We start from the raw sequence: 26,582 nt of genomic DNA, 5'->3' as shown, positions 1-26,582 counted from the left end.
TATATATTGATATAAATTTAAATTTAGATTAGTACTTTACAAATTATTCGTGTGTATTTTAAAAATTTCAATATGACATAGTAAATTGAATTTTTCTTCAAAATAATTAAGATTACTTCTAGCATAGTAACTTCATAGAGATATTATTAGAATATTATTTTTTTAGTTGGATATATTAAATAATTTTATTCTTTTTAATAGAATTTTTTTGTTCTTTTATAACTATTTTATTTATTTACTTCTAAAAGGAGTACTTAAGTAAGGGTGTACTTGTCCTTTCACAATGGGGAAGAAACACTTGCGGATACATACTTTTATACATAGTATAGATATAAATAGGGGAGTAATTTACTCATTTACAATATCACAGAGGGTAAAATATTGACATTAAACTCTCAATTATTTTGGAAAAAATTCACAAAAAACAAATTCAAATACGTAACAGAGACAATAAATGGAAGAAGAAGTTGAATCCAATGCAAAAGGACTACCAAACTACCATCCATATGTGAAGACATGACAAAGCACTTGGAGGCAAATGAAGCAATGCTAAAGGCACTATTTGTGGTTGTTTTTGTTCTAATTCTTGTTGTAATACTCTCAAATTGAATGTATGTAAATTTTATGTTTATGCCCCCTCATCTTGAATATCATTCTCTATTTCAACCCCCTCAACCCCTGTATCAACCCCATCCAATTCTTCTTTAACCTCGTCATCGTCGAACGTATATTTCCTTGTATCAACCCCGTCACTTTCACCCTCAATCCCCTATTTCCCTACAGCAAAGTCTGAATCCTCCACCGACTCAAAATCACCATCATTATATATAATTTGTGGCTTTCATCAATTTCTATTACATGACCATGTGGATCAACTGTTAAATGGAATTTGAAAGTTCTTTAATGTATATGAAAATTACATTTACTCTCTTGTCTCCCTTAATAACTCCCTAATGACATTGTCCCCATCTAAAATTTTTAAACGATTCATCTAATGTTTGACCAAGTAATGTATAATATATTACTAATTTAATACTCTTATCCCCAATTTGCGTGTAAATGTGTATAAGATTATCATAAATTACCTGTCTTTATAAATTGGATTTTTCAAAAGTAGCACAATATTTTCCATCAAAATCACGAATAGTTGGTTGTTATTGTTGTTCACGTATCTCCAAAATGCCTAAATTATACAATTTTTCTTTCGATTTTTTCCTAAATCATTTGAGACTTAATCCTAAATTATTATTTTTTTCACTTCTTTTTTTATATTTGTTTTTTCGTCTCTTCGATTGAGAGAAGATGACCTATGCCACTATTAGAGGTCAGATTGCATGACGAGCAATTTGACCAAAAATTTAACATCGTTAGTCTCATAAGGTATATGAGTTGGATTTATGAAAATACGAATTTTTATGTATATTTTAAAATACGATGAGGCTTTTAGCTGAATTTTGAAAATTCGAGTGTGTTTTATGCAATTTAGCCTTAGTTCTCTTGAAAAATATAATTTTGTTATGTACTTATTAGTTTTTAATTTATTTTATGTATTTAATTAATTTTTAAGATTTTGATATGTTAGATATATTGAAGTTGGAGAATGAATGGCTTCTTTAGAGAAAAATAAGATAAAATAAAATGAAAATGGCTAATCTTTCTTTCAAACCCTAGACCCTGTACCAGAGCCTTGGGCTCTACCAACTGAGCTAGACGGGCGGATTAAATTTCCCAGCTTATCCAATTGGTTTGCGATATCTCCAAGTCGCAGACAGGATTTGTTGGGAATTTCTAGAGAACCGATCGGCAAGTGGTGTTGTTTGAATTTCCCGTTTTGGGAGAAATGGGATTCATATGGACGTTGTTTGAACTCGTGGTCGTCTTGGCTGTAGTTTTTGCATTGGGATTGGGTGCCGCGATCGTCGTTGCCACCTTCAGAAGAAAGTATAATCACGAGTATGTGTATGCCCCAATTGGTCTGTTGTTCTTTTTTCATTTCCTTTCGCAATTTGAATATTTGTATGTTTTTGCGTTTTAGCTGTCATGTTGAGGCGCCTCCTGTCTTCGAGGATCCGAATTCATTGAAGCCGGTATATATCCAAGATCCAATTTTGTTCTATTGTGCTATTTAATTCACCACTTTTCTGCGGTCAGGTTTTATAAAAAAAGTAGAATTTTGATGGTGGAATGTAGCATATTCCGATTTATAGTTAAATGTTTTATAAAGGAACGCAAAAGTTCTTTTGGCAACAATTTGTACTGTGTAGCTACCTAGGCAAGAGTTTATCTCCCTTAATGTTTGGAAATTTTTAACAGTTTTAAGTGTCTTACATAATTTTAGAGTGGTTTGGTTAGACTTTGAAACTTAGTGAAAATTTAAGCATTTTATAAGTCTCTCTGGTTTGGATGCATAAATATTTGATTGGATTCCTGTGCTGAAATTTACTATTCCAGGTCACCTGTCCTAATCTCCTTGATCCTGCTGAAAAGTACATATCTTTGATAATTCCAGCATACAATGAAGAGCATAGGCTTCCAGGAGCTCTCGATGAAACCTTGAAGTAAACACATTGGACCTGTTGCTTTTCCTGCTTTTCTATGTTCATGTTTGCTTGCAAAAATGTGGTATTATTATACACATTACGATATGATTTGTTTCTTCATTACTTTGAAGTAATTTTTAGTCAACATAGACATCAAACTTTTGGTGGTGTTCCGATTGTATTTGGGTAAATAGCAGAAACCCCCTTGACCTATAGGGCCGATTGCTCTTTGCCCCCAAACTTTGTCAATATGCCGACAATCAAATGTGCCTGAAAGCCCCCTGGACCATCGTCTGGCGGATTATTTAGTTGGTGCTAACAGTCTTTCAGCGTCAGTGCACTTTCCTGGTGACCATCACTAAATGTTTCTAATGTATCACCAGATATATTCTCGTCCTCTATTTGTTTGCCAATACATGGCCATTTCAATCAAATTTGAATTATCTTAGCCTCCAACTATATTATGTTATATTTTCCGAAGTTTTATATGCATGCACTAATCAGTCGCCCGGTTTATGGTTATTCCAGAGATGTAATCTATGCATATTTGTTTTGAGAAGGATAGTGGGTTATTTGCAATCCAAATATAGGAATTGATGAGAAAAGACATGTTCATGCTAAAATAACTCTTTTTGCTGCCTGCATCCATCCAGTTGCCATCACATCTTTTTTAGAATCCCTTGATTCATACCATTCACAGAACAAATAAGAATAACCTATATATATTTTATACCATAGAATTATTTGGCAATAACTCTAAAAGATATTGTTTCACCATAATAAGGATTTGGTAGTAAGTATAATAGCTTGAAATACTTTAGGTGGTTAATTTCACATCTTCCAAAGCAGCATATGGCTAAACAACAACCCCAAAGTGTTCACCTGCGAAATGGGAACATGTGGTGTTTGGGCATGTTTGACATGGTTTAGCTATGGGCATTTGCAGGTTGGGGTGAAGTTCAATTCACACTATACATTGGGTACCCTGTATCCTTTTTTTTTTTTTTGTAAAGAGACTACAGCTTGTCCTTTTATTTACATCTTGTTTATCTATTGCTGATACTGCTGTGTCATCTTGGTAACTGATTTTCATACTCTAGCTTTTTTAGCTCATATGCTCTTTATATGGGAACAATAGACTGATAGGATATCTTGATGATTGCAGCATCAGTAAGTGTATCAATAATTTTGTCAAGCTGACCAATTTGCTTTTCAAGATATGTAAATAGACTACGGCTTGCCCTTTTAATTTACATCTCACGATCCATTGCTGATACTGCTGTGTCATTATAGTCACTGATACTTACTTTTTATCTCATATGCTTTTATGTTGGGAGCAATAGACTGATAGGACTTATGTCTGGTAGGCAATATTGATGATTACAGCATCGGTATGTGTATCAATAACTTTATCAAGCCGAGCAATTTGCTATTCGAGTTAAGTTTGAAGTTCTGAACACTTTTAACCCAAGCTTTATGATTTGAACTGGACACTTAGGTTGATATTTTTTCTTGTTTCTGTCAAAACAATGGCTATGGGTCAACTTTTATATTTGTCCATCAGGTTGCTGATTCTACAATATCTTACCAGATTTCTTAAAGTATTTTAATTATGGGGAAGTGCTAAAAAGTAACTCCTCATCAATCCTACAAATAGTTCATTGTTACACTCAAGCAAATGCCTATCCAAAGGCAGCGAGAACTTTAGTATGAGAATTACTATTAGAAATCTATGTGCGTCATTTGTATGAATGATGCAGGTTGACTGAAACTTTTCAGTTCATGTCTGACAAGTGTTCATAATTTGGCAAGTGCAGTTATCTTCAAGAACGTGCTGCAAGGGACAAGTCATTTTCATATGAGGTATAATAATAGACGTTATATATTCTATGAAAGGTCTGACAAATTGTAGACTGGGATGTCTGGTTCTTATACATTTCGTACATGTCATATATAACAATATGAACGTGGAGGCAGGTGTGGCCTGGCTGCCAAGTAGATGCTTCTAGGGTTCTATGAAGGTTTAGAAAGATTATGTTGCAATTTTGCTATCAATTATAGATTTTAGCTTAGCCGAATCATAGTTCCATGGCGTAGTAGTGATGGAGTTCTTTGCCGTATTATTGTTTCTTGTGATTGTCAAATTGGAAATTTAAGCCTCAAATTGTTGTTTGACTATTGTCAAATTGCTGCCTGTTGATCATTCCATTAAGTTGATTTTATTGTTTTTGTGGAAGATGTTTTCCTACAGTATGTTTCATGTGTCTTGTTCTTAGCTTCTGAATCTCATCAAAACAGTAAATGCTCATGCATTTTATGCCCATATGGGAAGGAAATCGTGTTTATCATTTACTGTTTAGAGTGGCTTGCATCTTATTAATGCACAAATATTGGAGTAGGTGGTGATTGTTGATGATGGAAGTGCGGATGGTACAAAGAGAGTTGCTTTTGACTTTGTGAAGAGATACACTGTGGAAAATGTCAGAGTAGTCCTTCTTGGACGGAACCATGGGAAAGGAGAAGCTATAAGAAAAGTGAGTCGATTCTGAATAATTATGTGAGCAATATTTTTACATGTTATTTATCCTAGTTTTTGTACTACCACAAATCATTGAATCTTTTGCTTCTGGGAAGCATTGTCAAACAGGGCATGCTCCATTCACGCGGAGAACTACTTCTAATGCTTGATGCTGATGGGGCGACTAAAGTGAGTGACCTTGAGAAACTTGAAAATCAGGTCGGTGGCCATTCTACTATGTTGAGGTGCTTTATATGGGAAATAGACTTGACCCTTATTTGGATACAAAACTAAAACTATTCCACTCTATTTTCTAAAAATTCATTTCCCTATACACAAGCTCCTTCCTTTTCATTCTTTGTCTCTTCATGATTACCATCCCACCTTCCTCACACTATCTGTTTTCTCTTAAAATGATGTATAATAGCTATTACAACACAAATTAGTAGTTACTTTATATAAACATTCATGTAATGATCATCACTTTTGTTTTATGTAGTTAGTGTGCTAGATAACCAACTTCGTTACTTGACACAAAATTTGTCAGATTAGCCCTAGTTGAAATGCATGATATCAAGTCAGACGTGTTAACCAACACCAACTTTGAAAAATAATAATCCAAACACTTTCTCATTCTTAACAAATCCAAGATAATCATTTCTCCCCCATCTCCAATATGTCAAAAAATGAAACCAAATGTTGCTTATATTCTTTGTGAAGCATTTCTTTTGGTCACATCTAATTTCTGAGCTTAGTTTGTGCAACTTAACTGATGATTTCCCAGTCAGATTCATGCAGTTGCTCTCAAGCAACGCCAGTTTAGAGACTCTTCAGCCAGTGATTCAGCTTTAAGGATCTCAGATGCCCCCATTGCTGCTTTTGGGTCACGTGCTCATCTTGAGGAGAAGGCTCTAGCTACAGTTGAGTCTTGCTGCCTAGTACTTCTAGTGTGCATTATGATGAGTTTGTTTTTAGTTTATGCATATATTGTAGTTATTCTTTGTTAAATGTTCATATTATTTTTCAGAGGAAATGGTATCGAAATTTTTTGATGAAGGGATTCCATTTGGTAGTTCTCTTGGCTGCTGGCCCTGGAATTAAGGACACACAGGTAAAACAGGCTTGAGTAGTTTTCCCGAAGCTCCATCATTTCTACTGTCAGTTTTCTTCTTTGTTCCGTTCTTGCTGAGGCGTGCATGTCATTATGGTTTACTTTCTTTCTTTTTCTTCCCTCTTTATGTGTGTGTGGGTTTTTGTGGGTGCGACCTACCTTTTATGCTTTTGAGAGATAACAGGGTCTTTCTAGTCTCCAAGTGTTCACCTATGAACTTTACTCATTGCTACATGAATTTAAATTATTTAATCCTTCTTAATCATTGCATTGATTCTTTGAGGTTAATGTTATGAGACTTTAAAAATCAAAATAGTTCGTCGCATAGTTCTGTATTATTTAAATGCTTTTTTGTTCATATACTATATTGTTCAATATAAATGTTAAAGAATACTGCACAATGGGAGCATCCATTACCACCCAAAATGTAGATGATAAATTTTTGTTTTACATCTTTTGTTTTCTGATTTGCTCACCCTTGTTTTTCTGCATGTTCCAGTGTGGTTTTAAGATGTTCACTAGAGCTGCTGCACGGAAGCTTTTCATAAACATTCGCTTAAAACGGTAAATGTTACTTTTAGCTGGGCTTCCTAGAACATGACTTTTGTATGAGGTGCAATGCTTTACCTGATTTTACATTTCTTAGGATTACTTAGCCCCCCTCCAAAATAGCATAATTACACTTTACCCCTCCAAGTTTTGGGATTATTCTAGACCTCTCCAAAAATGCTCTTTGAGCCCAAATAGAGTGGGTGAAATTTGTAGTTTATCCTTGATGCGATTTGACTATGACATGCTAAGAGGTGTCTTTATGAAGTTTATATTGTCGTCAGATGGTATTGTATATCCTTACTATTAGGAATATGTTGTGATGTTTAGAAATGGTGATAGATGTAGATGTTGTAAGATAAGCTGATCGTATAAGATATGTTGTAATATCCTTCACTAAATTCCGAATCCATTCATCCAAGTGGATCCCTAGTGAGTTTGATGGACTTAATTTAGTTCTTGCACTTGTAAAGTTCAACTCACATATTTGTTCTGTTCTTTGTTTTACTGCTTTCTCCTTTATCCTCTCCGACCTTGACATTTTGCAGGTGGTGCTTTGATGTCGAATTAGTCTACTTGTGCAAATTGTTCCACATCCCCATGATTGAGATCTCCGTAAATTGGTCAGAAATTCCAGGATCAAAGGTTAATCTGTTAAGCATTCCAAATATGCTGTGGGAGCTGGCTCTCATGTCTCTTGGTTATAGAACTGGCATGTGGAAAATCCATTCATGAAACTTTACTACTTGCTAATTTAAGTCATTGATCTGAAATCGAAAACTGGTACTGTGATTTTAACATGTTAAGCAAACAGATATACGAATTCCTGTGGTCGTTAACTAACATTGTTGCTAAGCTCATGACTCTCAATTGTAATCTTTCTACCACATCTCTTCAGAATCCTTTGCATATTTGACTGTTAATCCATGATTTTAAATCTTTCAACAGATTTAGTAGTTTTCATGACATCATTTGATTATCAAGGGAAACCATATAGCTGCACATAGTGTGCAATCAAAACGCTTTCACTGTCGTTCTGTGTCCGTCGACTAGTCTAATCTAGAGAGCCTTAATATTGAGGGGTTGATTTTTTGTTCTTGTGACATTTATAACATTGATTATGACATCAAAGTCTGAGTGATGGTTGTGCCTAAAACTGAGCTTGTGCAGTGCGGATGTGTTGTATGCTTCTTGTTCTATACAATGCTAAAAGCTCATAATCATGAAGTAAAATTCTTGTCTGCTTTTTCTTGCTTTTTGTAAGTAGTGAATATATAAAAAACAAGGATAATTTTATGCAATTTGAGGTTACGTTGAATTATAAAAATATTCTGCAAAATTGTAAGTGTATTTTTGAGGTTATAATTGTAATTACGAGTATACCTCTTGTTCAAAGGCAAAAATTTTTCTAGTATAATCCCTAAGGTAGATCACATCGACACCCCTTACACACTTGTGATTTTGAAAGAGTACTTGTGGCGTTTGTATAATTAAATATATCTAACTTAGCCAAAATTTAAGTTAATTATCAAATGTTTCCATTTTATAAATAAGATTTAATTTACTACTACATCATCCATCAGATTAAAATTCAAATATTAAATGTTTTAAAATTGATAGATGTATTTAAAATAAAAAAATAAAATAAAATACTATTATGAAGAGTTGAATATATTAACTTTTTTTCAAAAAGTATCAACAATCAACATTTTAGGTATGAAATTAAACTCCATGAGGGTTGACCAAACATATTTTCAAGTCTATCATAAATGAAGAAATTTAATACAAATGATTATAGAAAAGGAAAAGAAACTAGGAATATAGAATATTAATATCAATCTGCTAATAACAAAAAGTTACAAAGTCTATATACAACAAAATTAATGACAACATAACTACCAAATCAACGCTTACATGTTAGGAAATACAGCATCAATATGCAGACTTTGAATTTTCTAACCAATTTAATCTCTTATTAGGCAAATAAATATTAGTTCTTGTAATTCGATTTCTAGAAAATAAATGCATAAATATATTTGTTAAAATATTAATATTAAATAATTATCTTCTCAAACAATTTAAATGTTCAGACGAAACCATCAATTAACATTGAATTAGAGCTACCCGAATAAGGATTTGAAAGAATTTTACATGCGGAGTTTGCATATAACGAAACATATTAAAATATTAATATTAAATAATTGTATTTTTTAAATATTTTAAACTTTTAAATAAGATGATCATTTATGATCGCTGAACCCATAATCCAAAATTCTAATAATTGACTTCAATTGAAGGAAATGGTTTATCAATAATAAAGTGTGTGTGGGGAAGAGCTGTTCCCATTTGTCAACTTGTTGCAGCCTAAATTTCGGTACGATGGTTGGAGCTCTCAAAGTCACTTTTGAAATTCGGTTCTGACGACAAGAGAATTTAAAATCATTTTTGGTCAGTCGTAATTTTAGAAACGGTGAAATTATATTTTTAATCTCATACGACGGAGTTTAACATTTTAGTTCTCTGTTTATGAAATTTTTAAAATGATCCTAAACTTGATAAAACTCGATATATTTAATTCTGTACTTTACGAAAATTTCAAAATAGTACCAATATTAAAAGAAACTCGACATGTTTAGTTCAATAACTCCTGTAAAGCAGATGATTGAATGTCCCGAGTTTTCGCAATTGTGGGATAATTTTAAAAATACCGTTATGCAGATTAATAAATGTGCCGAATTTTGTTAAGTTTGGGACCATATTTAAAATTCCATAAAGTATAGGACTAAAAATGCTGAACCCCTATTCTATGAGACTACAATTGTAATTTTGCCATTTAGAACATATAATAACTTTAAGTAATAATTATTTTGGGATTGTTGGAAAATACAATAATCTGTGTTTTGTAAAATTAAAGTTTGGAGTTAGAAGTGCGATTTTACAAAAAAATTATATTAATTATTTTAGAAATCAATTAAATGAGAAGTAATTCTTTTATAAGTCTTTGATTCGAGTTCTGTATATGTACGAGTATTTGTCTATTTATTCTTATAATACTTTGTTATTTACTGTCTTTTTTTTAATAAAAACAATTAATAAATCATTTTATAAGAATCTTAAAGATTAATATAAATAAATTTGAAAATATATATCCAATATAACAAATACAATCTTTTGAGTTCTCAACTTTACAATTAAAGTAAAACTTCATTAACATTGTTTATTGTGTTTTAATATATCTATGATACGAAATTATTGATTGAACTATATTTTAATATCTTGACGTATTTTTCGAGTATTTTATTTTATTTTTTATTTTTAAAAATAATAAGAATTATTATATAATAAAACAAACACTTCTTAAAAGGACAAAGGAATGAACAAGACAGATATCTTGTCAATCTAATCACTTTGTCTGGAGTTGCTTTTATCAGAGAGTTTTGAAAATTTCGCCGCCAAAAGTTTGTCATTTCGAGTTCTATGAATATAAGCATATATTTATTATTATAGTAATTTCTTATTTCTTTCTGTCTTATTTAAATGAATTCATTGATTTGAATTATCGATAAATTGCACTAATCTTTAAATTTGAATATTGATGTAATAAATTACATATTATAAAAAGAGAACTTTTGAAAAATTAACCATTCGTATTTGGGGATGTTATGAATGCTCGTTATTGTTTTTGGAGAAGTTCGAATATTATTGCAAAAGAATAATAATATTTTTCGATATTGTTTCTAAAGGGAATAAAAGTTACCGTTGATATCGAATCGTATTTAAAGTAAATAAAAATATATTTAGAATTACTCTTTTAGGAGAGAAAAATTACTTTAAATATCAAATCATGGCTTGACTGTGGGTGCTTTTTGTTTTGTTTTGTTATATAAATAAAGGTAAATTATAATGAACTGTCCTATAATTTGACATAATTATAAATATTCGTTCGTTATTTAATGAAATTATATAATATTTGGATGAAAGTTTGAATTGTCAACTCTGCCCTTATTGTAACCTTTTCTTATCCTTTCTAAACAAAATTGAAAAATTGGATGAGGTGAATGGAAAATTTTGAAAAACTATAAATAGAATTATCCACTTAGCCTAAAAAATTATAAAAAAAATAAGTAACATTATAATTCACAGTCCACAATGACATTTTTATCAGTTTTACAAAAAATTGACAAAAACCTAATGAAAAATGAACAAATTTGCTAGTTGTTAGATGATCGTTAAAATAAGAGAATATTATAATTTTTTAAATAATAAAAATATATTTATAATTATATCGTATCAATTATCAAAAGAGCTCATTTTAATTTACCTATTAACTAATGTATGAAGAGGGATTAATTAGATAGGTTTAGGTTGTCATCTTGTAGCTTATAGTGGAAGTTTTGGGATGATTTTAATTAAAGCGGTCAAAACTCTGTCATACATTAGAATTATTTTTTTTAGCTCATTTTGAAAACTGGTCAAAACAAAAACCAAACAAAGGAATGCAATTTGGCAAATGGAGTTCTCAATTCATGGTTGGAAAATTCTTGTCCATATTAGGTTTCGGATCCAACTCGACGCAATAAATGTACTGCATTTATTATATAATAAATTATTCTTATCAAAAGTATACATCAATTACAGAACAATAAGTATATATATAATTACACTTATAATGTAATAAATTCAAATATGATGGAACCCGATCTGAATTAAAATTTCATAGAAATGGTCAAAGGTTGATAAGAAAAGAAATGGTTGTCTTCCCCAGATTACATATGCAAATCCACTTTAAAGAGTGGTTGGATTGTCAAATGTGGTAATGGAGTAGTTATACTTCCAACCTCATCAATATTGTACACTACATATATAGTATATAGATATATGTAGGGTTGTGGGTTGGAAACACACATCAACACTGAAAAATGGGGTCTTTGATGCAAGAGTTGAAGAGACAAGCTTCCTTCTTCTTGAGACAGAAAATCAAGACTGCAAGATTGGCACTCACAGATGTCACTCCTGCACAGTTGTAAGTTTTTCCATCTAATACTTCTACTATTAATATCAATGTCCGGAATTATGTGTTTTGAGTTGGGAGACACAACAAAACTGATGAATGTTTTTGGTTGGGAGTATGAATTAGATTGACAGAAGAGGTAACAAATGGAGATTCAATGGCAGCAGACATTCATGCTATCACCCTCATTTCTCGGGCTGCCTTTGAAGTAGATGATTATGACAGAATTGTGCACATTCTGCATCTCAGGTTTCTCTTTCTCATTCCCTTTTTACATATATTTCTTGCAAAATATGTATATTTTTTTTTGGGGAACGGTAAATTGCATTGATAGAAAGTAAATGGTACAATAGTTGGTTAGCCGAGTACCTAAGCTGCCCCGTGCATCCACGGTATCCTCCACAACATCGTGTGAATTCGATTTGTTAAACTTAATAAATCAAACTTGAACAAAATTCTTTATTCTATAAGCTTTGAAGCTCGACTGGAGCTCTATTTGATTAGTGCAAAAATAATAAAATATATTTAAAAATATAAAATTGCTCAAGCTTGATCCAATGAAAATCCAATTAAAGCAATAACCAGATTAAACCCCAACATAATTTTTTAAACTCGATATTAATTCGAACAAGTTTAGTGAATTACTTGTTCATCTCAACTCAAATCATTTACAGCCCCACTCTCTACGGATCAAGTTAGGGGATTGCATCGCTCTTTTCTTTACATTTCAGGGACTCGCAGCCCTTTTTTTTTTGTTTTATTCCGATGAAGGGTTTTTTTGTCTATTAATGTTTTTACAGGGAGGTCGTTGCTATTATTTATTTTATGTAAAATAAGAAGTTAATCTTTGTCTTAATATTATATACAGATGCAATTAATGTTGTGCGTATTTTTGGATGTTGTTCAGGTTGTCTAAGTTTGATGAAGTGAACTGGAGAGGCTCTTACAAGGCTCTTGTTGTTCTGGAGCACCTTCTCACCCATGGACCACAGAGAATTGCAGAGGAATTTGAATCTGATCAGGATATTATTAGAGATATGGCCAATTTTAGTTATGTGGATGACAAAGGGTTGGTAAAATCTTCTTTTGCTTTTAATATTTTGTGATCGAGCTAATACTGTATAGATACACAGATACAATATAATACGAGCACAACAACATGAAAAAACATACGACAGGGATTTGGACGATACACATTAACTAAAAAAATTAAGAAATTTTAATTAGATTACGAAAATCAACTGTATAAATATGTACAATCAACGATTTATGGAAAATAAATTACATTAATCATCAAGAAATATTAATATTAAGTATCCGCGTTAGACGATGTAGTATAAGTTAAATTCATAAAATTGTTTCATATTTCATAATCAAATATTAATATTTCTTACTTTTTATGGTCGAACTTTTGGACATATTTTAAAGTACAGTACGATTCTCAACATGCATGTGAGTATCATAGCGTATTTAGGTATTCAAACAGTATAACACCCTTTCTAAGAGTCTCCATGCATCATAAGTTCACCATGACAGTAAATGAAACCTGAAAATTTAAGTATTATGACTGCATATAGGTTCGATTGGGGATTGAGTGTGAAGAAGAAAGCTGAAAGAGTAATAGAGCTTCTTGAAGATAGGGCATATCTGAAAGAGGAAAGAGCAAGAGCCAGAAAGCTAACATTTGGGATCAAAGGGTTTGGGAGTTTTAGCCACAATGGAAGCTCCAACAATGACACCAATGCTCGTACGGTTTTGAGATCAAACTCTCTCTTGTTTGGAGATCATCATCATCATCATGATATTGAAGTGGAGGGTAACTTATTGGCATCAGACGAGTACAGCAATTTATTAGCAACAAACAAGAAGATGGCTGATGATAATTTAAAGGGATGGTCACATACGTACCGGAGCCATGTATATGCTATGGAAGAGGATCATCCATTTTGGGATAAGGAGCATCAGACCAGAGTCTCACTTCTGTCTTCTGTATAATAAAACAAGTATACATATATAGATGGATAATATATATATAGAGAGAGAGAGAGGGTGTGAGATTACATATATAGATATCAGAGAAAAGATAGTTTATGTGATGTTTAAATGCCTGTAAAGTTTCTGAAAAATGATGAACATGTCTTTGCTTTCAAGCATATAAAGATGGATCCAGTGAGATGCTAACGTAGAGAGTTCTATCATCATAGAACACTAACAAGTATTTATTCAAGTAGAAGCTGAAGCAATGCTCCAATACATGGTAATAATTGTACCCCAGAAAGAATGCAATAACTGAACCATGTAACTCAGCTTCCAACAGAACACAAACAGAATAAAGAACACCGTTAACGAGACTGTAAGGATGTCTCTATATAATTGAACCAGCCCATGCTGCATTGGGCAATCAGTTTCTAGGATTGTTTGCACAGCAAGAATCAGGATATTCTGCTGTTCCACACTCACACATTGCACATCTAGTACATGTATTAGGAACATGTATATATTCAATACGTGAAAAGGGTGAAGCACAAGACAATATGATTGGAACTTCTTAATCAAAAAATTAAGAATAACATCCAGAAATCAACTCCTCGCCTCTCAAGATAAATCAATCCAACGTGAGAACAACAAATATAGAAAACAAAACTACTACTAGCAGGTTGCATGCTGCATTCCTGGCCACTAATGGAAAGTACATCATGTATCAATAGTTTCTCCCTGATTAGAAGCACTTTCTATGCACAATAGACGGACCCGACTCATCATACTCAGCCTTTGCGATCCACATCTGCACAACAGATAAGTAAAGAACCCCATTTCAGAACATTTAGAATTAAGTTTAATGAAACGCACTAAGCATAAAACACCCAAGAGACTAACCTGTTGGAAAGTGCTGAGAGATGCCAAGATAGATCCTCCAATCCAGACACTGTATTTCCTTTCAGGAGGAGCAACAACCTTAATCTTCATGCTACTTGGAGCTAGGGCTGTAATTTCCTTGCTCATCCTGTCAGCAATACCAGTGAACATGGTAGAACCACCACTGAGTACGATATTTCCATAAAGGTCTTTTCTAATATCCACATCGCACTTCATTATGGAGTTGTACGTGGTCTCATGGACTCCTGCTGCTTCCATTCCAATCATTGAAGGCTGGAAAAGAACTTCAGGACATCGGAATCGCTCGTTACCAATGGTAATCACCTGCCCATCAGGTAACTCATAGCTCTTCTCCACGGAGGAACTAGTCTTTGCAGTCTCAAGCTCCTGCTCATAGTCAAGGGCAATGTAAGATAACTTTTCTTTCATGTCTCTCACAATTTCTCGCTCTGCTGAGGTGGTGAATGAGTAACCACGCTCAGTAAGAATTTTCATCAAATAATCAGTAAGGTCACGACCAGCCAAGTCAAGACGGAGGATAGCATGTGGGAGGGAATACCCCTCATAGATGGGGACAGTGTGACTGACACCATCACCAGAATCCAGCACAATGCCTAGGCAGAAAGAAAATTTTCATTTATTATCAACTTCAAATCAAGTTACAAATTGAATATACGACTTCTCTTGCCCATAACATATACCCCACAGAAGTGGACAGGTGAGGAATGCAGAGCATCATAAACGACTCTGTTACGGTCATCAAGTTCCGACATACATCTTTTAAAGTGAGATTAAGTCTGAGACACCAAATTCTGACTCCCATCACACTATAAGCTTCTAGAAACTGGCACCAGCAAGTTAAATCACTCCAATATTTTGAAATTACAAACTGATTGAAACATAAGAGATGCTTACCAGTAGTACGACCACTAGCATACAGGGAAAGAACGGCCTGAATAGCCACATACATAGCAGGAGTGTTGAATGTTTCAAACATAATCTGAGTCATCTTCTCCCTATTAGCCTTTGGATTGAGTGGTGCTTCAGTCAGGAGAACAGGGTGCTCTTCTGGGGCAACACGAAGCTCATTATAGAACGTGTGATGCCATATCTTCTCCATGTCATCCCAATTGCTAACAATACCGTGCTCAATAGGGTACTTCAGAGTTAAAATACCACGTTTTGACTGAGCTTCATCCCCAACATATGCATCTTTTTGGCCCATACCCACCATCACACCTGTGTGACGGGGACGACCAACAATGCTAGGAAATACAGCTCGTGGAGCATCGTCTCCAGCAAATCCAGCCTATAAGCAACAGAAATATCTCTGTCAAACTCAATGATAGGAGCCAGAACCAATGAGGCAACAAAACAGACAGCAGTTGTAAATTTATCAACAATGAAAATCTAATCATACCTTAACCATTCCCGTTCCATTGTCGCAGACGAGTGGCTGAATATCCTCCCCTTCTGCCATCTTATACTACTTCCTGCATGAAAAACTTCGATAAGCAGACAATTGCTGACCATATCAGCTCCTACAACTTTTTGTTTTTTAATTACAAGATATTTCAGGATCCTGCATTCATATATATATAAGGTTGTTTTGTATTTCTATGAAGCAACCTACAAAACTGAGATCATATCAAAGAACCACCAATCATGAGTATATGAAATGATAAGCAACTATGACCAGTGTAACAATGAGAAAGAAGAAGTAATCAATGAGCAACTATGACCGGTGTAACAATGAGAAAGAAAAAGTAACCATATGTAATCACATTGTTACCTAATAGACTTTTCAAGACAGATGTGCTATTCCGCTTTAAATCATCTCCAACCAAACACCCTTGGGAGTTCATACTTTCAATGGATTAAAATTGAAACTTCCAACAATGAAATCAAAACGACTTTCAGTGGATCAAAATTGACAATAGCGAAATCAAAATGAACCCCACAACCTACCCATCTCCCATCCATGCTGATTTCTCTTTTGTTTCAAATAGCTCTAATCAGATTCATTTACTTTTAATTCTGAAATAAAAGGTGAAAAAAGGTCTGAAGTTTAGCTCAGCAGAGAGTCAAGAACCTAACAAAGACCTATGCACCGCCCATTATAATCCAAACAGACATCGAATCAACATCAATTAAATTACCAAAACAATCTACATTACATTGACTCCCAATAAAACATGTCACAATCAATAACAAGAGAATGTAGTGCATACAATGTATCGTCTGACAAGAAATCTAATACAAAATTCCAAATATAGAAACCAAAAGTAATTTACCAGGAGAATAAAAAAAGTAACAAAATAAAAGATCAAGGAAACTATCCATCCAAATAAAAATTCCCTAAACATGCAGATCCGATTCCACTGCAACGCCCAACATCAATGACAACACAATGTAGAAAACTAATCCTCACATTTCATGATTCCAGAAAACAATAACGTTTACATTCATCATAACCACATAAAATCACTAGCTCTCTCCTCTAAAATCCACGGAAAAGAACACTTCAACGTAAATAAATAACACAAAAATGGCGGGACATGAAACGTCACCAGCAGAAACCAAACGAATAAATCACCACCAAACAGATCAATTAAAAAACCACAATGTAGCTCCCGAGAGAAACGAAAGCATTAGAGAGAGAGAGAGAGAGGGGAGGGTGAAGTGGAGATGGAGACCTTCGGGGATTCGAGGCTCAACTCTTGGCTCTTGGGAGAGTGAGACTTCTTCAATCTTCGAAATGAAAGATTGAAGTGGGAGTTATATGAAGAGGGTTGGGGAGATGTAGACCGTTGGATGTAAGCAGTCTGGATGTACGGTGGAGGGTGACACGTTGTGGGGTATCATTATTTCCACTCAAATATTTGAAGTTGTGCTGTCCACTCCACTCCTCCTCCTCTCTTTTCGCTTTTACTCTCTTCCTCTCTACAATTAAATTAAACTCATTAAAATAATAATAGTAATAATAATAATATTGCTATTATTATTAGGATGATTACTCTTTTATTTTCTAAAATTTTGGTGTAATTATATATAAATTTTACGTAATTTGAAAAATTACATCTAATATTTTCGAAGTTTACTTTCATATAACAAATAAGTCCATCTATTAGTCAAAATTCATCTTGACACGTTAATGAATGTAATAAGGTATATTTTCACTGTTATAAAGACAGTTTAGTCCCAAAAAATTATTTGACCTGTAATAAACTCTTAGATATATTGTAAGATATATTGAGAAGCTTATAAGCTCAGTCGAACACTCTCTTAGATGAAGTTCAGTTGCAATCTAATTATATAAATAAGTATGCTATATTTTAAGTAATATTTGACTAAAATTAAAGGATTTAATGCAATTTACCCCCTATGATAATGCAAATGAGCAAATTGCCTTTTATAAAAAAAAAATTAACAGTTTACCCTCTGTGCTTTTTAAAATGAAGCAATTTACCTTCCTATATAAGGAGGCAAATTGCCCCATTTTAAAGAACACAAAAGGATAAATTACTGCATTTCAAAAAATGTGAGGAGGTAAATTGATATATTTTTTTTCACAGATAGGTAATTTACTCATTTGTAATATCACAAGGGAGTTACTTGCATTTTTCCCTAAAATTAAATGGTAATGCATGATAATAATTAAGAAAAATATTTCATAATGAAATAAATTAAAATCAATATACATAAAGTAAAATACAAAATAAATGGTTCTTGAAATTTCAGCTAATAATTCAAAATTCTAAATTAAATTGAGCAACAAATACTACATATGTAGGACTCGAACTCACGACATTTTGATTATAAAATTTCAACATTACCACTCGGATAAGAAATCATTGATGGGTTGTAGGATTGAGATCAAAATGTGAATATTTAATATATTTTTATACTATTTTTTTTTCATTTATTTGTTTCTACTAAATAATGCTCTAATTTGAAATTTGTGATTTATATATATGCCAAGGATGTACTACACTATTTTCATTAAAAAAAAAAAAAAAGAACAACTTATATTTAATTCATGATCTATTCCTAATTGCCAAACTTAATTTAATTTAAATTAAAATAATTAATTAATTAAATCAATAAATAAGCACTTTAATCTGACCAACCTTTTTGTTAATTGAGTTAATTAAAATTAAAGTAATTAACCATTAATTGGTTGAATTAATGAGTTCATCTTATTGATTATTAATCTAATCGAACTTTTAATTGATTTAATGAGAATCATATAGGACCTAATTTACGCAAAAAAAGATAATATTTTTATCCCCAACTAACGTGCCAAATCAACATTGTCGTTAACTTTTTATAAATTATCACAGTTTGAAATTCATGATAAATCAATATGATCTACCATGACCAAATAAAACTGACGTGAAAACTTGGATTTTGACCATGGTTAATCAACATTCGCCATATGGCCAAAACATTTGCTACAGTTTTTATCTGTAACTAATGTTTTGATCCCGCTTGCAGAAACAATAACTAACAATTATTGCGCAGCCGTAATTAATTAGTATTCGTTAATATTCTTAACTTTTAATTATAGTAATTAACTATAACGAAAAATTATAATTTTCCTAATGATGTGAGAAATACATAATCAATGAGATTGAATGTAAATAAAACCTAAATTATAGGACTAAAAAATAATATTTTTCCCAACTAGTGTTGTTGTGTGTTTTGCTAAATTATTTTTGTACTCATTGATAAAACTAATTTCACTTTCGGTTGCCTAATTTTTCTTCTATCTCCACTTTTGTGGTAAAAGCATGTCGCCAAGCGCCTAACAATTTGTATTTATTCAAATTCTTTTCTCATAATTACATTCCCATGTCTTTATCTATGATCTATTTATATGAGTCATTTCTGAATTTTGAAGTATTACACATAAGTTATTAAAAAAATTAATATTATTTATATAAATCTATATTTTTTTTGAAAAGCTACAGATATATTTTCCAAAAATATCAATATTATTATACAACCTATCTCCACTTTTTGGCTCCCATGAGTAGTTTTTATAATTATATAAAAGATGAGAGTGATTTGTACTTACAACCTCGCCGCCACCATTAATGGAGATGCCCCTAAGAGGATTTGGGCCACGAACCCACACCAGTGAATCTAGGCGCGATGTTGCCATCCCCTAGAGATTGTCTAGGCGACGGTGAGGGCGTCGCCCAAAGATGTTTTGTGTGACGACGACATTGTGCCCAGATTCTAGCGCCATCCCCCTACTCGGTGGCGGCGGTGGCCATCCTCAATTTTGAAAGAATAAAATTTTTTAATTAAGGTTTTAATTAAAATGAAGTTTTTAAAAAGTTTTAAGATTTTTTAATAAAAATAAGAAAATTGATTTAAAATAAATTCAAAACACAAAAAAAAAATATTAAAATTTTCATTACAAATTTATGTAATAGTAATTTGAATTTAAATACTATTACAAGAAATACTGTAATCTATTAAAATATACTTAAGATAAATAATAATTTAAATTATTGTTATTATTGGTTAAAATTTACATTGATATGCATTATATTTGAAAAATAAACTTTTACATATTGTTTTAATGTGATTTTAGTTTGATTTTAAGTTATAAATTTTACAAATATATATATATATTGTTTTAGTATTTTAATATTTAAATAATATAGTTAAGCAAACGAAATTATATTTTTACAAGGGATGGAAATGCAAAAAAAAAAAACACTAAAATAAGGTTAAAAAAAGTAATTTTGCCCATTGTAATTTAAACACAATATAAAAGCATTTTTAATCCAAAACACCTAAAAATAAGGTCCAAAACGACATAAAAACACCCCCACTCGCACCACTCGCGCATGTAATATATCTACCGTTAATTACTAAAAAAATGAATGTTTTTTGCCGAGTCTTACAAAATACAAGAGGGGTTTTAACCTATTTTCTCAGCACAAGGGATTTTTTAGCTATTACAACAAAACACAGGAGATAAAATAGATTTTAGTTATTTTTAAAAAGGCACCTCTATAGGAAAAGAAAGTTTTAAAACTTATATAAAAAGTGTAAAATTCTCGTTTACAATCAACAAATGACATATGCCCCACTATCACTGTCATATCTATACAGATAGTGATTAATGTGCTGTGATTGTTAATTAAATATTAGAAATTTTAAAAATATAAAATAAATAATAAATAAATAAATAAAATCTTGGGCACTGTGAAGGAGTTTGGGTTGTGGGTAATGATGGTTGCAAAGATTTGAGAGAGCTTTTATGAGATTGAGATCCTCAAATAATAATATATTATTGATGTTTTAGCTTAACAAATTAAAAATTAAAATTTTATAAATAAATTTAAATTTTTGAATTTAAATTCTAAATAATATATAAGTATTTATTTTATTTTATATAAATTAATCATAATTTAATGTATTAATATAATTATGTACTTATCATTCAAAAAAAAAAAAAAAAATCCCCTAAAAGAGTTAAAGAGATGAGCATGTGTAGTGTCATAAAAGTGAACCCCTTTTTCCTTATACTGCTGACATTTTGCAGTGTATATAGATTTGTTAGCTTAGCTTTATGGATGGGGAATGTTCTTTTCCATGTGAAGGGGACATTTTTCTCCAATTAAGTACCTATATTTTTTACCAATTAAGTACCAAATAAAAAAAAATACCTATAATTTAATATTATATGGGCCCATTTATTGTTTATGTTATACAATATCTATATTTATATTATTATAAAATAAAATTAATTGATCGTACCAATTTTTTATTGTCCCATTTTACCCTTTTATTTGTTTTATTCTTTCAGAAAAATGCCCATAATAGTAATTTTTAATATCAATTTAATATTTTAAATTATAATTTTTTTTGTCTCAACCCACTATTTCATTTTTCTCTCTCATATTTTTCATTTTTTTTGCCCTCACAAACTTCCATAATTTTAACAAGACACCGTCACATTTAGTTTTTTTCTCTCTCATATTTTTCATATTTATTTTTTCTTACAAGCTTTGATCAGTGCATGATTGTCATATTTTGATGATAATAATGTCTTCTTTTAAGAGCTAAATACTCGGAATCATATGATTTTATTGCATTTTCAATATAAAAGGTTTGATGGGAAGTAAAGATGGTAAATTGGAACTAAAAGTTACATTTGAAGACATTTAAGGAAGGAGGAGGAAATTGTGGCAAATTTGCAAACTTGACTAGACGCGCCCACGCGTAATGCTGCAGTTAACTCTGTAAAGAAAGGAAAGGAGCAAATTTTGCTAAGGAAAAAGGAACCATTGGTGAATGATTTTAGTAAGATCTTTTGATTGAAAGACTTGTTTGAAGCAAGTGATTGATTAGTTAACTTTTTACAGGCAATCATGTATCTACCCCTCTTTTGTGTCTATGTTCATGGGACGCTAATAGTATAAATTTATTCTCTCACAATCAAACCAAATTACGCCTAATTCACCCAAAAAAACACAGATTCAAGCCTGCATAATCATAAGATCCTTGAAACTAATCAAACACCAGGAAATCAACAAATAACGAAACACTTTCATTAGAAAAACGAGTATCTTAACTAATTAAAAACTTATGATCTGGAGAACCTTTTATTCTAGTTTTAATAAACTAAATAAAATCGAAAACTTCTCCATAGTTTGAATGAAATACATCAAAATTTAAGCCGTACGACACTACAACATCTTTCTCATGCATCCACCTTCCAAGAAGACAAGGACGGAGTTTCCTCATGCCGCCATGTTGCCATTTCAGGGCCGTACCGATCACCCTTCACCAACGAAGCAATCTCATCGAGCTCAGCCATCTCTTCCGCAGTCAGCTTCACGGCTAAAGCCCCGATGTTTTGCTCGAGATTGTGAATTTGAGTAGTACCCGGTATGGGACAGACATTGTTTCCCTGGTGATGGACCCACGCCAAAGCAAGCTGGGACGTTGTGCATCCCTTGCGTGTCGCCATATCTTTGACCCGCTCAAACAACTTCTGGTTATGCTCCAAATTCTCGGGTTGAAACATCGGGATAGACTGCAAGCGCACGTAGCAGAAATCATGTAATGGTGCATTTGGATTGATGGATTTGAATTTGAGGGAATGATTTTTGACGAAAAGATTTCAAATGACTCAATTTGAATACCTCAATATTTTTAAATTGTATATCAATCCCATAATAAATATATTGAACTTGTCATATAATTAATTTAAATTTGATCAAATCGAATGTTTATTAAAATCTCCGACATTAAAATAACTATATTAAACATAGTACTAGGATGGAACGCCAACCTTTCGAAAATCAGTTTCAGACATGTAGTCGACCACTTTTGCACCGGATGAGAGGAATCCCTTTGCAAGAGGACTGTACACTACAATTCCAATCCCAAGTTCTCTGAAACCACATCAACAACCATCATAATACAACAATTCCACACGCAATTATACCCCAAATTCAATTTTGTCCATTATATAACAAGTGTAATTAATATTTTATATGTGATTCATTTAATTCAATTAAGTTTAATTTAAACTTTTTCCTAATTTTATATATTTTTTTAAGTTAATAAGTCGATTACAATCATCAATATTCAATATATATGTCAAACAACTACAACAATTATACAGTAAACCAATATCAGATAATTATATCTAATTAACACGTAATGTTAAAGTGGAAAGTACTATTAAAGTAAAATAACGTCCCGCACATTATTAGGGTTCGAACCCACTGCCTTAAAATTATAGGGTTTCAACTTTGTCAATTTTTTCTTTCCTAATTTCATATACGCCCTTACGAGTTACGATATATATTTAGAAAATATTTGTGAGACCTGCAAGTAGGAATTACGTCTTCCTCTGCATCTCGGATCCACATAGACCACTCTAATTGTACTGCTGTTATTGGATGAACAGCATGCGCTCTTCTGATCGTCGAAGCTGAAGCCTCCGATAGACCAATGTACTTTATTTTTCCTTCTTCCACTAGCTTTTTCAGTTCTCCCACCTTTTGCAAAAGAGAGGTTCCAAACAATCAGGAAACTACAAAATATAGGAATACATAATAACTGAACTACACTAAAAAAATAATAATAATATTAATGATAGAATATTAAGTGATATTTTTTTCAAAATTATCGCTGAAAATATATATTGTGTCACGGTAATTTTGATCTTATTACAATATAACTGTTAGTGGAATTAGTTTTAAACGAACTTATTCTTAGTTTTAATAGTGATACTATTTCCATTAAAGTCGTCGCAAATCAATAATTAATACCAAAAAATATTATATAAAATTGTCATTAGTGCAATCTCTATATATTAATACTTGATAAATTAATACTTTTTAAATAATATTTTTTTTCAGTCCCAACTTGGACCCGAGGTCTAAATTAATAAATTTGATAAATTAAAAAAATAATTTTTTCAAATGATCCTTTTATATAAATTTATGGTCTCTTCAATATTATAAATTAATAATTATATAAAGCTACAAAATAACTAAGACAACTTAGTAAAATACGACTGTATTGTTGTGTGCTGGTTTTTAAAATTTAAATCTACTTGTATTTCATCTCTAACTTTTCTTATCGGATCGAAAAGCTTCGGTATTGCGTTCTTATACTGGAACAAAAAATTGCGAAAAGTTGTTGGCGCTATTGAGTGCTTCCTTCAAAGCCAATCCAATGTATATGTTTTATTCATGAACAATAATGTAGGTTTGTTGAATAAAAAAAAAAATCTCTTTAATTAATAAATTATTAATTTATCGATTAATAAATACTCTTTAAATTAATAAAATTACTTGGACACCGACGTTATTAATCTATTGAGGTTTTACTATATATAATTAACGTAACACGATGTACTGTGACAACCTCGTAACAACAACTTCATGCATATTATTATCATTAATAATTATATTGTGAAACATCATAACGATTGTCACTCAATACATATATAAGTCTCCATTTTAATATTCAATCACTAATTTAAAGTTTTGTTGCAGCGATTCTTTAGTCGATTTGCAATAAAACAAAGAGTAAGTTACAACGTGCTCTCCTGAAATTTATCAAAATTATAAATACCTCTCATTGTTTGAAAAATTATAAATGTCTCTTTAAAATTACAAATATCATCTCGTGACAGCTCATTCTAAGAGGGTATTTATAATTTTAAGAAAATATTTATAATTTTTCAAATAACGAGAAAGTACTTATAATTAAGACAAATCTGACGAAAGTCCGTCGTAATTTACTCTAAAATAAAATTAAAGGGGAGATCCGAAACTAACCGCGACTTCAATAGGCCGGGTGGTGTCAATGCGATGGAGGTAATAGAGATCAATGTAGTCGACGCCGAGTCTCTTCAAACTGCCCTCGCAACAGGCTCGTATGTAGGCTGGATCGCCGACGATGTTCATCTTCCCGTTCTCAAAATTCACTCCGCATTTTGTGGCCAACTCCACTTTCTCTCTAATTCCTCCTTTAAGAGCCTATATAAAGACAATACTGTCTGTGTCAGCAGATTTTCAAAGAAAAAAAAGAATAATAATATTGTTTTATATGGGGTAATTTGATTTATTGTTTAAAATACAGGAGATAATTTGCTAATTCTTTTTTTACAGGGGGATTTTTGCTTATTCTACGTATCAAATGAAGATAAATTGCATTTTTTTCCCATCAAAATATCAAGATTTATACATTGTCATTTTTTACATAGTTTTCTGAAGGAACTTATAATCTTATGATATTTTAATTTTGAATCTTATAATAAACGTTTTGTGAGGTATTAGAGCTTATATAAGTTTGGCCATACACATCCCAAAGATCTAGTTTGGTCCGACTGTTGCATAATTGGTTATGGTTATGAAAGAATTAATTATTTTGTAATGTTTAATTTTAGAAAACAATTATTATGACGTTTGGATTCATAATTTTATAATTAATTATATAAATGTCGATTTTAATATATCTAGTACAAGAATTTTGGTATACTTCAAAGAGCTTTTACACTAGAAAGAATAAATTAATTATTCTCTACACTGTATATATAGTAAATCAATACTATCTACCACGATCAGACAAACTCAACCTAAAAATTTAAAGTTTAACCATGTTGGTTAGTATTTGTTATGATTTTAGATACCGCCAAAACATCAGCTATATATATAATTGACTTCACTAGCAAAAACGGGTAATAACTATTGTATAACTATGATTAATTAGTATTCGGCACAGTCTAACATATACAATTAACATTTATATATATTTTTTTAAATAAAATAGATGACGAAATCTTTATACCATGTATATATCACAAACAGAACAAAAGACACAATATGAGTTTGAGTAAAACAAACTAATAAAATCATGCCTTGCCGATGAGTATCTCATTGGTGTGGGGGCCGTAAACATCAGAGGTGTCGAGGAAGGTGACACCAGAGTTGATGGCATGACGGATGACCTCTATCATCTCATGCTCGGGCTTCGGATGCCCGTAGAAGGAGGACATGCTCATGCAGCCGAGTCCCTGAGTCGACACTTCCAGGCCCTCGGACCCTAGCTTCATCCTCCCCATCGCTTCACTCTCCGTCGTCCCCATTGCTTCTTCCACCCTTATATCTCTAGTAAGAATGTCGATTCAAGAAGAGAAGAAAGAGGATATACGGTGATTCTTCGAGGCGAAGGGAGGTTTAAATGGGGAGGGGGGGGGGGGGGCGGGAATTAAAGACATTATTTGAGGGGACATAACTTCATTAATTTAAAATTATAATTAGATCTACAAGATTATGTTAAGACTATCTCTTATTACTTTTCTCGATGTAATTTTGGACTTATGCAAATTAACTAATATTCCTCACATGCACATCAAATATTTCTTTATTCTATGCTTGATTAGGTATCTATAATTTAATATTACGGACCCATTTGAATTTTTTTTTT

General features: G+C 31.9%; 4 protein-coding genes across 5 annotated transcripts; 2 read left to right on the top strand and 2 right to left on the bottom strand.

Annotated features, from left to right (window-relative positions):
* Positions 1–1,610: 1,610 nt before the first annotated feature.
* LOC105171912 (Nucleotide-diphospho-sugar transferases superfamily protein) lies at positions 1,611–7,641 on the top strand. Its single transcript, XM_011093169.3, has 10 exons — positions 1,611–1,953; positions 2,036–2,087; positions 2,452–2,558; positions 4,358–4,403; positions 4,940–5,074; positions 5,188–5,277; positions 5,847–5,978; positions 6,086–6,169; positions 6,669–6,733; positions 7,267–7,641. The coding sequence occupies exons 1-10, from the start codon at positions 1,841–1,843 to the stop codon at positions 7,451–7,453; spliced, it is 1,011 nt and encodes a 336-aa protein (XP_011091471.2). The 5' UTR covers positions 1,611–1,840; the 3' UTR covers positions 7,454–7,641.
* Positions 7,642–11,418: 3,777 nt separating this feature from the next.
* On the top strand, positions 11,419–13,910 carry LOC105171913 (ENTH domain-containing protein C794.11c). The gene is made up of 4 exons (XM_011093170.3): positions 11,419–11,741; positions 11,856–11,978; positions 12,637–12,798; positions 13,307–13,910. Exons 1-4 carry the CDS (start codon positions 11,638–11,640, stop codon positions 13,722–13,724), a joined length of 807 nt encoding a protein of 268 aa, XP_011091472.2. The 5' UTR covers positions 11,419–11,637; the 3' UTR covers positions 13,725–13,910.
* A 337-nt stretch (positions 13,911–14,247) lies between these two features.
* LOC105171914 (actin-11) lies at positions 14,248–17,451 on the bottom strand. 2 transcript variants are annotated; one of them, XM_011093171.3, is made up of 5 exons: positions 17,303–17,451; positions 16,027–16,099; positions 15,522–15,915; positions 14,607–15,220; positions 14,248–14,514 (listed from the first exon to the last, which is right to left on the bottom strand). In XM_011093171.3, exons 2-5 carry the CDS (start codon positions 16,084–16,086, stop codon positions 14,449–14,451), a joined length of 1,134 nt encoding a protein of 377 aa, XP_011091473.1. In that variant the 5' UTR covers positions 16,087–16,099; positions 17,303–17,451; the 3' UTR covers positions 14,248–14,448. The 2 variants fall into 2 exon arrangements, with proteins under 2 accessions (XP_011091473.1, XP_011091474.1); XM_011093172.3 differs by lacking the exon at positions 17,303–17,451 and adding an exon at positions 16,399–16,471.
* A 4,707-nt stretch (positions 17,452–22,158) lies between these two features.
* Positions 22,159–26,311, bottom strand: LOC105172072 (putative aldo-keto reductase 2). The gene is made up of 5 exons (XM_011093411.3): positions 26,014–26,311; positions 24,932–25,132; positions 23,469–23,641; positions 22,927–23,029; positions 22,159–22,668 (listed from the first exon to the last, which is right to left on the bottom strand). The coding sequence occupies exons 1-5, from the start codon at positions 26,239–26,241 to the stop codon at positions 22,333–22,335; spliced, it is 1,041 nt and encodes a 346-aa protein (XP_011091713.2). The 5' UTR covers positions 26,242–26,311; the 3' UTR covers positions 22,159–22,332.
* Positions 26,312–26,582: the final 271 nt, after the last annotated feature.

The sequence above is a fragment of the Sesamum indicum genome, linkage group LG10 (genome assembly GCF_026168435.1).
Source record: "Sesamum indicum cultivar Baizhima isolate 11 linkage group LG10, ASM2616843v1, whole genome shotgun sequence".
In the NCBI taxonomy this organism is placed as follows: Eukaryota; Viridiplantae; Streptophyta; class Magnoliopsida; order Lamiales; family Pedaliaceae; genus Sesamum; species Sesamum indicum.
Note: the sequence above shows the minus strand (reverse complement) of the source record. Positions and strands in the feature narration are given on the sequence as shown.

What these genes read in the sequence shown, in the direction of transcription:
- LOC105171912 (XM_011093169.3), top strand. Translation starts at nt 1,841, where the DNA reads ATGGGATTCATATGGACGTTGTTTGAACTCGTGGTCGTCTTGGCTGTA. An exon ending in AGAAGAAAGTATAATCACGA is followed by an intron (nt 1,954 to 2,035) that starts GTATGTGTATGC and finishes TTTGCGTTTTAG; the next exon opens with CTGTCATGTTGAGGCGCCTC. An exon ending in ATCCGAATTCATTGAAGCCG is followed by an intron (nt 2,088 to 2,451) that starts GTATATATCCAA and finishes TTACTATTCCAG; the next exon opens with GTCACCTGTCCTAATCTCCT.
- LOC105171913 (XM_011093170.3), top strand. Translation starts at nt 11,638, where the DNA reads ATGGGGTCTTTGATGCAAGAGTTGAAGAGACAAGCTTCCTTCTTCTTG. An exon ending in GATGTCACTCCTGCACAGTT is followed by an intron (nt 11,742 to 11,855) that starts GTAAGTTTTTCC and finishes AGTATGAATTAG; the next exon opens with ATTGACAGAAGAGGTAACAA. An exon ending in AGTTATGTGGATGACAAAGG is followed by an intron (nt 12,799 to 13,306) that starts GTTGGTAAAATC and finishes GACTGCATATAG; the next exon opens with GTTCGATTGGGGATTGAGTG.
- LOC105171914 (XM_011093171.3), bottom strand. Translation starts at nt 16,086, where the DNA reads ATGGCAGAAGGGGAGGATATTCAGCCACTCGTCTGCGACAATGGAACG. An exon ending in TGCTAGTGGTCGTACTACTG is followed by an intron (nt 15,221 to 15,521) that starts GTAAGCATCTCT and finishes CTTTCTGCCTAG; the next exon opens with GCATTGTGCTGGATTCTGGT. An exon ending in CTCTCAGCACTTTCCAACAG is followed by an intron (nt 14,515 to 14,606) that starts GTTAGTCTCTTG and finishes TCTGTTGTGCAG; the next exon opens with ATGTGGATCGCAAAGGCTGA.
- LOC105172072 (XM_011093411.3), bottom strand. Translation starts at nt 26,241, where the DNA reads ATGGGGACGACGGAGAGTGAAGCGATGGGGAGGATGAAGCTAGGGTCC. An exon ending in CCCGGCCTATTGAAGTCGCG is followed by an intron (nt 23,642 to 24,931) that starts GTTAGTTTCGGA and finishes CTTTTGCAAAAG; the next exon opens with GTGGGAGAACTGAAAAAGCT. An exon ending in CTGAAACTGATTTTCGAAAG is followed by an intron (nt 22,669 to 22,926) that starts GTTGGCGTTCCA and finishes GTGCGCTTGCAG; the next exon opens with TCTATCCCGATGTTTCAACC.